General features: G+C 42.4%; 1 protein-coding gene across 1 annotated transcript in view; it reads right to left on the bottom strand.

Moving 5' to 3' along the window:
- Positions 1 to 3,965: 3,965 nt before the first annotated feature.
- ttc9b (tetratricopeptide repeat domain 9B) overlaps positions 3,966 to 13,356 on the bottom strand; it is a 38,553-nt gene continuing 29,162 nt past the window's right edge. Inside the window, exons 2-3 of the mRNA XM_085430227.1 lie at positions 10,649 to 10,831; positions 3,966 to 8,582 (exon numbers count right to left, since the gene is read on the bottom strand). Of these exons, the coding sequence (XP_085286353.1) occupies positions 8,488 to 8,582; positions 10,649 to 10,831 (278 nt within the window). The 3' untranslated portion in view covers positions 3,966 to 8,487. The remainder of the gene's footprint in view (positions 8,583 to 10,648; positions 10,832 to 13,356) is intronic.

Below are 13,356 nucleotides of genomic sequence, written 5' to 3'. Positions count from 1 at the left end.
CTTCAGTGTCACGACTGCATCTGGTTTTGTTATTGTCACGAAGTCACAGACTCTCAGATGAAGAAGTAGAACTGAAAGCATTGGGCTCAGACTGAGGTGTGAAATTATCAACAAAATGCACTTAAAGGGCCAGTTCATCCCCCCCAAAAAAACATGCATGTTATTGTTCCCGCCGTTCTGTTTATCCTTCTCAATGGTTCTGGTGTGAAATATAAGCTGATGAGCTTCAGAGATGCCTGTTGCAGTGCTGTGAAAAGGCATTTGCCCCCTTCCTGGTTTCATAGGTTTTACTTTTTGCATATTTGTCACACTTAAATGTTTCAGATCATCAAACACATGTTAATTCTAATCAAAGATAACCTGAGTGAATACAAAATGCAGTTTATAAATGAAAACTTCATTTATTAATGGGGGAAAAAAGTTATCCAGACCTGTTTACTTTTTCACTTTCTGTGAGTGCTGTAGATGTGCACTCACCATGAGACGCTCAAAAAGCCCCAAAACTGTTAGATATAGTGTTGGAGGCTGGTTTTCAATGTAACCTGTATTTCAGTCTTTTCAGTGAAACCGTGCGAGAAGTCAGCAGTCTTCTATCAACAAGACAAATAGACAAGTTAGACGTAGCAGAGGTGACGGAGGACATCATTAAAGGACCTCTAAAGTTGGTCTTGGTTATATCACACTGCTGCTGTCTCACGTTTCACACTGGTGGGAGCAGCAGAGACAAAGGCGCCTGTAGCAGCAGGCAAACTCCTCTAGGTGTCACCACTGTGCCCTATGATGTCATTTCTTTCCCATGTCTGCTGTTTTTCTCTCGTTGTCCCCTCCTGACACTGCAGCTGCGCTGGATGATGGCACGTGAATGTGTTAGCGTGCATTTTAGCACAGTTAACAAAAACTTACAGGTGAAATGTGACACGTGAGAAATAAATAAATTATCAACATGTGAACAAAATGTGAGATTTGAGCTGCAACCTCGCAATGTAAAGATGTTTCAAACGCGGTGCATACAGATGTCACACACACACACACACACACACACACACACAGAAAACACATACACAAGTCCTCTCCTGCTGTGTCTGTCAGTATGACCGCCTATCAGACACCCTTTCAGACGCCAGCCAGTTACCTAGCAACCCCTCTTCACTTCCATGGTGATGCTATTAAAAGCAACAACACACATTCACACGCACACGAAAAAAATGGACGATGAGCCTGAAAATGAAGTGAAGAGCAGAGAGAGTGGCGATAAAGTGACAGCAGAGAGGGTTCAACACGCTGAACATCACGTCTGGTTCTCCCACACACACGTCATCTGTCTTTTGTCTTGTTGTGATGAGACTCTCATGTTTGCCACCTTCTTTGTTTTTCCTCTCAACACATATTTTCACCATATTTCTTATTTTTTACGCCACAGTCCGCCCCTTCTCGTGTCCCTGCAGACATATTTCATGGGTAGTAGGTTGGGTCAGGTGGTGACAGTGTTGAGGGGAGGACAGAGAGCAAAAAGAGGCAGGCGTGGAGTGTGTGTGAGTGTGTTTTCTGTTCACTTTCAAAGTGAACAACTAACCAGATTGCCTGCCAGTTGGTGTGTCGTCAGATCTGCAGAAGGACTCACTTTATTATTTCAATTTTTTTTAAAACTGAATCTTCATCAGATCATTAAACCACTAATGAAGATTTATCCTGAACATATTAATAAAGAAAACTCAGTGCCCTCATGCCACCATTTCCTTCAGGATGCAATGGGATAGACTTCACTTCAGATGATGTAGTCTGATTCAAAGGTGGAAAATCCTGCAGAAATATTACTGTCCTCTACTGAAAAGCCCCCCCCCCCCAAAAAAAGAAGAAAAAGAAAGAAACTAATAAAAGAACCTATCGATATCAGAGAACTACAACATACCAGCCTTGTCACATATCTACTGGGTAGGTTAGCTTCCCGTGGACCTCGATATGTTTTGTTGGTTGACAAAGCTTTAGAAGAAATCGAGCTAAGTCAGTTTAATTCTTATGTAGTGTGTGAAGCATTCCTGTGTCTGACTGGGGGGGCTGATGCTGTGGTTTGTTTTGTTTTGGGGTTTGAATATTTAGAGAATATACTTGATTTTGGGTTTCTGTTTAGGGTTCCTTGTTGCTCTAGTGTCTCGAAGGTCATGTTTTTTAATTTTAATTTTGAGCATTCGTTTTAGTTCTTATTGTACAGTTTGAGTTCTGGTCCTTGAATTGTGTGCACATGGTTTAGTTGCCTCAGTGTTTCCTTCTCTGTTACTCCCTCCGTCTCATCCTTCAGTGTTTATGTCCTCCAATATTGTCCCTGTCTTCAGTTTTGATCCTCTCCTCATCCTTCCCATCACCCTCGGGATAACCTTCATTTTCCTCTCTCTCTTTGCTTCCATCATGCTCTGTCACATCTTCTTACCATCTGCCACACAGACAGACCTCTACAAGAATGAAGCATGCCGGAGTGATATTAGCCTCTTACCCTGCTCACAGCCTCATGTTTTCAACACATCAGAGGTCAAAGCAGAGCCTAGGCGCACTCCATAATAATTTTAATCAAGGTAATTATTGTGATAATTATGAAAGCCTAAATAAATCGTCCATGCTTTTTTTTTTTTAAACCAAACTGTAACACTACAATTGCAGCACCTCGGCTACAGTAAGTAGGCCTCATGCATTAGATTAAATTAGGTTTGAGAAATGTATAATGTTAGATTTAACAAGCATTTTTGGTAAATATGACTCACACTTTGCATCATGAGTCGGGTCAGTAGAATAAGTTATTTGTGTAGGTGAGTCAGAGTGTGGGGTGAACTAAACTGTGGCATCAGAGAGTCTCAGCAGCTTTTTTGAATAAGGGCTCTTCTTCTTCTTCTTCTTCTTCTAGCTGGTCCCTTTAGGGGCTGCCCTGGTGGATCAGTTGCCTCCAATCTCACCTTATCCACAGCATCCTCCTCTGTCACACCACCCTCCTTCGCTGCATCCACAAATCTCTCAGTTTTCCTCCTGCCTGGCAGCTCCATCTTCAACATCCCTCCTCTGCATGGGTCCAAACCATGTCAGTCTCGTCTCTTTTACTTCATCTCCGCGCTGTTTGACCTGAGCTGTCCCACTGATGCACTCATTTCTAATCCTGCCACCACCTTCAAACGTACATCTGTCCTTCTATCCTATCCAGCATGCTGCTATCCTTCTGTCACAATCACCTTGATTACCTCTTTCATAGACTGTCCTTTGGCTTGGATGGTTGACTCCAGGTATTTAAACTCATTTACCTTTACTACCACTACTCCTTGCAGCTTCATTGTTACACCTGTCTCTCTCTCATTCTCACATGTTTTCTGTTTTGCTTCTACTGACTTTCACACCTCTTTTCTCCAGTGCATACCTACACCTCTCCAGACTCTCCTCCACCTGGTCCTTACTCTCACCCCAGATCACAATGTCATCTGTAAACATAATAGTCCATGGAGACTCCTGCCTGACTTCATCTGTCACCCTGTCCATCACCACTGTGAAGGCTCAGAGCTGATCCCTAATGGAAACCCACCTCCACCTTGAACCCATCTGTCACTCCTACCGCACACCTCACCACTGTCTTGTTGTCCTCATACATGTCCTACACCACCCTAATATATGTGTCTTCCATGTCTGACGACCTCACTATTACCACAGTTACTCTCTTGGCACACTATCATTTTTTTCTTTAGATCCAGAAAGGCACAAAGCATCTCCTTCTGATCTTCTTTATACTTTTAAATGCTTTTCTTCAACCTTACTAGACCTTATTTGTCATGAACTTCTCTTCAGCTCAGCTTCACGGTCTGTTTGTCTTCTGCGTCCACATGTTACTACACATGGCTACATTTCATTTACAAATTATTACCTTTTCCAGAGTCCTACCTGTGTAGTTTTATCTGAAATTAGATGAAGTCACAACCACACAACAGCAACATTCCTCTTTGTTTGAAACTTTATTCATAATCTTCATTTACCAATCAATAGTGCATTCCCAGGCTAGCAGTTCAGTAAAACCAGTGATGGAGGCCTGTTGGATGTCTGAAAGTTGAAAGGGGAAAAAGAGAAAGGCCTCTTGGCAGCGAGGAGAGACAAAAACACAGTTTTAGCCTGGACACCCCAGCCTTGTGTCCCTTCAGGTAGGATGGAGGCCTGCAGCTTTGAGAAGCAGCTCTGGTCCAAGTTCCTCAGAGTGTCATCCACGCCTGTGTTTACTGCTCGTCTCGCTGTTCAGAAACAGAATAGTTGGGTGAACCGTCAGTCAGACAGTCAAAGGGCGTTGCACATACTCCGAGCCGTTTCTGTATCCCTCGACTTGAAGGACATCAACAGAAATACCAACAAATACAGACACAGTCACAAAGCAGCTCAGTGAAGGAGCTGTAGTTAAATTCTCTTTTCTATCTCTTGCTTTTCTTTGCCGCTGATAAAGTAATTTAGTGAAGTAAAGCTTTTCACAACCATAAAACTTTCCATTTTTCTGTTTTTTTGTACATTTGTATCATATATTCACAAAAACTACTTTGACATTTGACAAACATTTACCTTAAATGACATCAAAGTAAAAATAGCCAAAATAAAGTAACACAGCCAGTATTTTTTTTTTCACTTTCCCGTCTCTCTTTTTTGTTGTGCTTTTTGTTAGTTTTCAAAGCTACACAGACGCAGAGATCCGGTGTCTCCGTCTCCATTTGCACAGACAGCATGTTGTCAGGTTATGCTTACGATAACAGCCTCCGAGTCAGCTTGGTCATTAATCAAGGAAACCAATCAGCTAGAAACAATCCTGTTTTATGTGCAGCTAGGAATCCCTAGACGGTCGTAGTACAGTAGTACAAGTTGAGCAAGAATGACTTAGCACTGCAAGACAAAAACAAGATGGAAGGGGGAGGGGGGGGGGCTGGTGCCGTGGAGAGCGGACCACGGGAGGAGACCGATCCTCGAGGGGACCCCTGGGTGAGGGGACTCGGCCAAGGTAGTTATGGAGATGGCGCTTGCAGGTGCCGTTCCTTGCTGTTGTGGTGATTTATCTCCAAGAGAGAGCATAAAGGAGGAGCAAGGAAAGCTTCTGCATTCAGTGTTTTCATCCTAATTAACCCCAGAGCTGCACGACACCAATACAAATCAAATGTTTCACACTTTGCAGCAGCGTTGCTGATCGTGGCACTAATTCAGAGATGGAGTCTTAAACAGAACCTTAAACTTAATCAGACAATTTCCCACAACATGTGGACAAAAATATGTGGACAGCCTTGCATGTAAATGTTTATATTTTTTATAATTATGACATAAATCCTGCATCTATGTCGAAGTAGTGCTGTGCTCTGCTGCGAATTCTGGTATCGATCCGATACCAAGTAAATACAGGGCCAGTATTGCAGATACCAATACTGATATCGATCGTTTTAGCCTATAAAGGCAGCTTATTTGGGCTAAAGCGGTGTGTTGTGATTTATGAGATGGATCATTGTCACTTTGCAAATTCCAAACACATTTTAATGACCACTAAATCACCTTGCAGCCTTTCAGGTATTTTGAAACTGTGTTTGTTGGAGAGCTGGAATGTAAATGTGGTCGTCTCTAAAGCACTTTGGTTCAACTTCCGTTGTTTAAATGTGCTTCAGGCTGTAAATAAAATAGATGTGATAGTCAGCACGAAAAGGCTCAGACATTTTTTATAGTGCATGTTTAAGGTGTATGTTTTAATCTCCCAAAAAATAATTATTTGTTAGGCTATTTACTGAAAAGGAGAGAAACAAAGTATCGATCCTTTACCAATAACAGCACTGGTATCAATACTTGGATTCATCCGCTCACCTTTGTGTCTATGTGCTTTCTATCTAACATTCACACGCTGATGTGCACACTAGAGAGCAACTTGGGATTTGGCGTGCTGACTAGAGTAGGCAGAGATTGAACCACTAATTTTTCAATTAGTGAATGACCTGTTCTACCTCTTGAGCCACAGCCATGTTTATGCTTATGTGATCACTTTTGCCTGCGTTCCTCAGAGAGGTTTATATTGTGCACGTCTGATTGGCTTTTTCATGATCTGGTGCACGCTGCTGCTACATTTCTTATTCTACAGCTTGCACAACAATGCAGACCGAGACCTCGCTTTCATCGTCGGCTGTGAGCCAGGCCTTGTCGTCGCCCAACATCATTAATGATCTCTTGGCTGAATGGGAGCAAACTCAGGCTGCAGATTAATGCTCAGGTGTCCACACACTTTTTCTAAGTGCAGTGTATGATGATAAATAAGCTCAAAACTTGCTTTTTGCTGCCAATTTAGAGGTGCAGCTGCTTTAGTGGGGCTGATGATGGCCTACTTCTCCCTCCACCGGAGCCTCTCAGTTTCATGCCGGTCTCTCCAGCGCGTGGTGCCGTCTCTCCAGAGTCCCATTGACACACTTAGGTCCCTATTTACCTCATAGCAGGTCAATGAAATAAACGGGGAAGGGGGGGGGGGGCTCACCCAACGCCGTTATTTGACTTGATTTCCTCCTCAGCCTCTTAAGCAGTGGACTAATCAGTTATTTTAGTCGAGGCAGAAGGTGACCCTAATTTTGAAGAAGTATTTCATACCTATTCTGCTGCTGTGATCACAGTCTGTCGCCACCTTCTGTGTTTATAAAGGGCAGAATGGATAAAACAGAGGTATACGCAAACAGTTGAGTGGCAGCATGCCATGACAGAAAGCAATAGAGCAGATATAATCCCAATCCCAAAACATCTGAAGCAACGCTCTGGAGCCGCATGTTACATGCAGGAGGTGGGCTTGCACATGATAAGGAGGAAACTGGGTTTTCACGGGATATTTTAGGTCATGCTCTCACAAAAGATAAATCTAGCCTTCTGCAGAACAGAGCAGGCAGATTTAAGCCTGTGGTAAAGCTATTATAAAAAGCCACATATCAATGATTCAGCTTCACATGTCACAAGATAAGTTTGACAGCTTGTAATGGATATCCACAAACCAGATCATCTGCAATGCTAATGTTGTGTGTTATCTGCCCAGCACAGGTGTTTTAATCTATCAACATACAGTAAACTGTAAGCAGGAGAAATCTCAAATGACTCACTCTAGGTGAAGTGCTCCAAGACGGCAGTCTGCACCATCAGGCCAGATGTGTGTGTGTGTGTGTGTGTGTGTGTGCGTTTTCCCTGCACTAACGCTGCCCAGAGTCTCCGTGGTGGTTTATGGATGTCTGGGAAGCCTCAGCATTAGTGATAAAAGGATAAAAGTGTCTCTCTCTCTCTCTCTCTCTCTGAAAAAAATTTCTCGTGGATCTCCATCTAGCCAGCGGCAGCTGATGGAAGTCTGATCTCACTGGCTATTTTCCGTTGTGACATCATTAACAGGAGAACAGAGGATGGTGGAATTGATGAGAAGGAGCGAGGGAGCGAGGGAGGGGCTTCGACAGTCTCAACAACAGTAACACGACACACGACCCAGGAGGGGGTTCGGACAACAGATTCAAGACACACCAGTTTGCACGAAAGTACATCAGGCAACGGAATGAACCGCTTGGAGAATTTAGGCTCTTTGCTGCACACACAGATGCTATTAACCACCGATTGTTCACTACTGAGTATGACAGCAAATTAAAAAAGCCTAATACGGGGTTTTAAACACTTGAATTAGCCCTTAAATTCAAAAAACAGTCAAGAAACTGAGATAGAAGGGATCTAGGAAAGAAAAATCCAGACAGAAAAGTGATAGATTAAGCACGGAGGCAGGCTTTTTTTTTCTACTTGTTATATTAGTCCATCTCAGAGTCTGGGTAAGTGGCCTGAGTGAGACCTGGTGGGTTAGGATGTACAATCAAATCGGGATGTGGTCTTGGCATGTGTCTCATACACATATACACCGCCTCACCGCACCCATTTTTATTCTCCAAACCTGTTTCACACACTTCCACACGCATCCCTGCCCTCCTCCCGGTGTGGTCGAGCTTCCCGAGACCCCCCAAATTCTCCTCGAGAGTTCAGAATAAAACGGAGAGAAAAAGAGAGCGCGAGAGAGCAGAAACAAAATGCTTTCCATGTTTTTTAAACATCTGCTGAATCACGCAGATGTCTGTCTGTCATGTGTATGGGCTGAAGCTTCGTTTTGACTCCACCACAATGATGGGTTTGTATGAGTATATATTACAGCTTCTTCCATGTATTTTCATGATATTTCTTTTTTTTTTTAAAGTTTCCTTGCTGACTGCGTCGAGGGAGAGGAACCACAGCACCTGAGGGAGAAAGAGGGAGAAGAAGAGGGAGAGGAAGAAGGAAGAGGGTGGGTCGCAGACAGCGCTTGATATGTGTTTGTCTGTAACAGGCAGGTGATTGCGTCTCTTCTGACAGGGCTGCCATCAGGAGGAGTCAACAGGGGAGGAAGAGAAAGTGGAGAGTGGGAGGTACAACTTGTAGGATGAAAGGTCAGAGGGTTCAGGAGGGGGGAAAGGTCGAAGGTTAGCCCTGGGTCTCCTTGCCGCTGTCTCGTTCCCGTTGTCCACTCTTGCTCATCTTCATCTCTGTCAGCTGGATGTATCGGAGCACGTTGGTGTCTGCAGAGAGAAAATGGGACGACAGGTCATCGGTGGATGCTCTGAGCACTGGCAGCAGAGCAGTCGGTTGCCCCTTTCTTACTTAAGTTTAGCAAACTGAGTAAAAGACGTGCTACAGCAGAAAGGTAAACAATGTAGAGAAAAGAGCTACAGGCTTTTACTTTAGTCAGCTGTAACTGCTCATCGATGACGAGAAAGAACCCTGACCTCTCACCTTTTGACACTTTCCTATTGGATAAAGTTCTCCAAACAATTCAAGTTTATCCAGATTTGACCTTCAACCTTTTGTCATTTTGTCATATGAGACATTTGGCTCAAACTTGGTCATGATTATCATTTTAGTTCTCATTTTGAGTTCTCAAATTGTAGATTTACAAGGTGAATTGAAAACTTTCGTGTTCCTGGAATATATCGATTGAGCAAAGGCATTAAAAAGGCTGTTTCCCAAAGTGAAAACGATCTATTTCCTCCTATTTTAGAAAAATATCCTTCCAAATGTATCCACAGCAAAAATTCATACAAAAATCTACTAGAGCTCCTAATGCCACGTGTCCTACAGCTGGCACGTAATGAACACAGAGGTGCACACCTGCATGTGCACACTCACTCTTTGATATAAAAAAAAGGAGCTGCATTTGCTGCCAAGCATGTTGCCTCTGTTGCATGTGCTTCTCATACTATGATTTAGTCAAGAAAGTGGCCCCTCTAGCATTTTCCTGAGACGGCATATTTGCTTAATTCTTTTTTTCTTTTTTTTTGTGTCCTGTTTGGATCTTTAGCCATCAGAATTGTTTTCTTAAGGCCAAGAAAGATGCCAAGCGGATATTTACTTAATTCTTACCGTCTCTGGTTACATTTTTCGGGTTTTATTCTTGGTTAATATGTTTTCTGGTATCTGAAGATCAGAGTCTTGTGTTGGCTTTTATCATTATCATAACACATGCTAGTTTTGGTTTGTAGCTCCCCCCCCCCCCCTGTTTTGTTTTGATAGTGGTCTCTTGTGTTTCCATCCTCCTTCTGAAGTACTGTGGATTTAGTTTGAGTCTCCTTTTCATGGCCCTTGTTATTTTGAACACTACCATCATCAGCAGCCAAAAAAAAGCTGTGAGTCTCCATTTGGGTTTGCTGTGCTGTCCACATGTACATGAGTATTTCTGGAAAACCTATAGAGTCAGGGGAGTGGAAGATTTTCAAATGTGGACAAAGAAAAAGATTTCTTTTAATATCAAAGGTGTGAGACTTCACCTACTTTTCTGATGTCAGACTGTGGGTTGCAATGTCTGTGGACCTACTTTTGTCATGATTCATGTGAAGAAAGATATTTTTCAAAATGAAATATGTACGTGTGGACGAAGCCTGTGAACATCTGCACATGTGTCTTTGCTGTTTAGACTGGTTTCCTGTGGCTTTTGCATCTGGATCCTAAACATTAGACATAAAATGTATTCATAAAACAAATCTGCCCCTCTTGCCTTTCAAATAAACAGACTATAAAACACAATGTGCTGCTTACACATATCACTTATGTACTTTACTTAATTCATTTACACTAAAGTAATTTAATACTGGCCGTCTGCAGTATAATTTATCATGAAAGCATACTGATGTAAAATATGGAGCAGTTTTAATACAAGTGTAGCTGTGCTTTTGAACTTTTTGGAAATGTGCATAGTCAAAGCAAACATGCAAAACAGGAAGTCTTTTAAAGTCTGTACAGTAATACAGGTTTTAGAAACACAGAGAGCATCTTTTTAGTTTCTGCTCAGCACTCTCGGAACAAAAGGCTTTAGTTATCACTCAGTTTGTAACATAACAAATAAAATCTAGCAGGAGAACTGTACCAATTATGCTTTTTGATTTTTCCTGTCATAAATGTTGACGCTAATATTAAACATGCCTCAAGTTTCAGATCATGAGACAACTGGATGACCTGATAAGCTGCACTAAGGTCAGAGTACATCAATTTAAATATGGAGCTACAGGTGAGCACATTGTTTCACCATCAGAGAAGATCTTGTACCTCAAGGCTGCTTTGTAAATGTATAAATACACTGGGTCATTCTCACCTGTGGGTTCGCGGTTTTTGGCGTCACGCAGGTAGCGTAGGGCACATTCGTAATCACCCAGGTGATAGAAGGCGATGCCGGCTCGGTACATGGCCTTGAAGTGGTCTCTCTGGTGGCTCAGGACCTTCAGACAGTACTCCTTCACTCTCTCATAGTTTACCAGCTCGGACTGCAACAGACAAGCTGTGAGGAGGAAGACAGGAACTAGTTAGTGGTTCATAAACATTTTCTGCCTTAGTTTGTCCAACCAAACACATTTTGTCTCGTTTAGAGAAGATTAAACCACATGTGTGTCCCCCGAGTGAAAAAGAAAGACGGGGAGATTTTGCTGACATCTTACTCTGTTCCTTTTAATAGAGCCACAATGAAATTTATCCTGCACACTGCTTCCTCGGGGCGGACTATAAATAGCCGGTTCTAATGTCTCACAGTGTAGAGAAGACACAAAAAGTCGTCCAAGCAGTTTGAGCCCTGGGGCAGGAGAGCAGCATCGCTGAGCTCGACATGCAAAATACAAGAACATGGGGAAAAAAATGCACTGATCGCTACGAGGAAGCTTTCGACTTGTTCCTTTAACTTTTTAGGTGGTTTCTAAATCTTGAGGGCCGCAGGAAAACAAAAGAAGGGCAGAAAGTGAGTGCATTAAAGTCAGCAAGCTGAAAACAGCAGTAAAGTGGAACGCTTGAGAAAAGGACTATAGTAATCTATCCCACAGATTGCAACAGCAATTCTCTGCAGCTCTGAGATCAGAATAACATCATTAGCAAAGACACACGGACAAAAATCACACACATATACACACACAGCTTTTAGTCCACCAAAGCTTTTAAACGCCTGCTGATTGCTCAGATATCTGATCACTCAAACAATTCCTCTGGTGGTCACAACCACTCGCGGTTTCACTTCCTCCCTCCCCCCCCACCCCATCACTCCTTCCCTCTCTGCCAGTGTCTTAATCTATCTGATGATAGATCAAAAGTGATTTCCTTCTGTCTCTCGTTGTGCTTCCACAGTCATATCTGCCTCAGCACTCCCTCCCTGATCCAGCTCCTTTTTAACCTCCCCATCCTGCCCCTTTCCTCCGAGCCCTTGACACGCAGACAGCTCTGTGAATAACATGAGTCATGGACTGTTAGCCGGGAGGCAGGGTGAGTCAGGAGTAAGTGATGGAGAGAGAGGGGAGGAAGAGATGATGCATGAGTAGGAAAGGTGAGGCCTATGGGAGTCATAGGGCGAGGATTAGGAGGGGGAGCGTGTTAAAAGCAGCCAGTGGCCCTTAAACTACTATTTGTGTGTGAGACAAAAAGCTGAAGCCGCAGGGTCTGAGGGTTTTGTGAAATGTGTGGCACTAATGGAAATCCGTCATTTACACACACACACACACACACACACACACACACACACACACACACACACACACACACACACACACACACACACACACGTCACCCATCACCAACACAAATTGCAAAACACTAAATAATTCATTGTGGATATCAGGGGACGAACAAATTCAATAACAATCGATTTGTTTTTGGTATTTAGTGGTTGAATTTGCACGTGTCTGGTAGGTGCTTTGCAGGCTTCTCCAACCTTAAAGGAAATCCGTTTTAACCCCAACACAAAAACTGAAAAGAAAAATAGCAATTCGAATAGGTTCATCAACTGCTACTACAAGTAGATCAAACATAAATGACATCAAAGCATTTTGCTTCCTTTTATCCCTGTCCAATGGCATCCTGTTATTTGGAGTTTTATTTAATCAAGGCTCAAGAAAGTCACTTGGATGCAGCCACCATGCTGCAGACTGTCTGAAGACTGAAGAAGTCACTTGGATGAGTGACGAAACGTTTCTCCCACTGAAAACGCTGCATCCAGATGAACAGAATCAACTTTTGGGGAACAGGAAAATGTATTTCTGTATTAAAAATGGTAGTGCAGGCTCACTGACCATGATTACCTTCACATGTAGTCACAACCCCAGGCCCAGTGTAACACACAGATCCTTGTCATTCAGATGTATAAAATCAATCCAAGTATATTCTTTCTTTCTTCAACACAGCAAATAGCAGACGTTTTAACTTGTCGTAAGAACACTTTAAATATTAACCTCCCAGGACCTGCCGTCCACATATGTGGACATCACATTTTGGGTTGTCTAGACCAAACTACAAAATTTTGCCCTACAAGGGCCTGATATCCACTTACAAAGACATTACACTGCCACTGTTGTATCAAAATTTAAAGTGAATGTCCTCATAGGGAGATCAGATTTTTCTCAGAAACAAAAATTAGGTTAAAAAAAATCTGATAATTCTTTGTTTTTATACATCGTCATCAGCCCAAATAGCAAAGAGAAATTAAAAATGCATGCAATGAACGAGTTTGGGTCTTAGGAGGTTAAGGAATTTAATAGAGGATACACTAGAGCTTCCTTTAAAATGAGATATTTTTAATGGAGCAAACTATAACACACAGTTTTAGTTTAATCTTTCTTTATCAAATTTTGTGTTTGTTCAGTAATTGTGTTGGGATTTTTATTTGGGTTTAGCTTATGCTTACCTCCCTTACACCATCTTGTTTAATCTTGTCTTCATCAGTGTTAATCATTTCCTGTGCAGTTACTTCCTGTTTTATTTTGACAGTAATAAAGGTCTCCTGAAGGTTGTATTTCATTTTACGTCCTTTGTATCACTTGTCATGATTAG

The sequence above is a fragment of the Copadichromis virginalis genome, linkage group LG14 (assembly GCF_057382275.1).
Source record: "Copadichromis virginalis isolate Kocher_CV1m ecotype Utaka linkage group LG14, C_Virginalis_male_GT1.1, whole genome shotgun sequence".
NCBI lineage: Eukaryota > Metazoa > Chordata > Actinopteri > Cichliformes > Cichlidae > Copadichromis > Copadichromis virginalis.
Note: the sequence above shows the minus strand (reverse complement) of the source record. Positions and strands in the feature narration are given on the sequence as shown.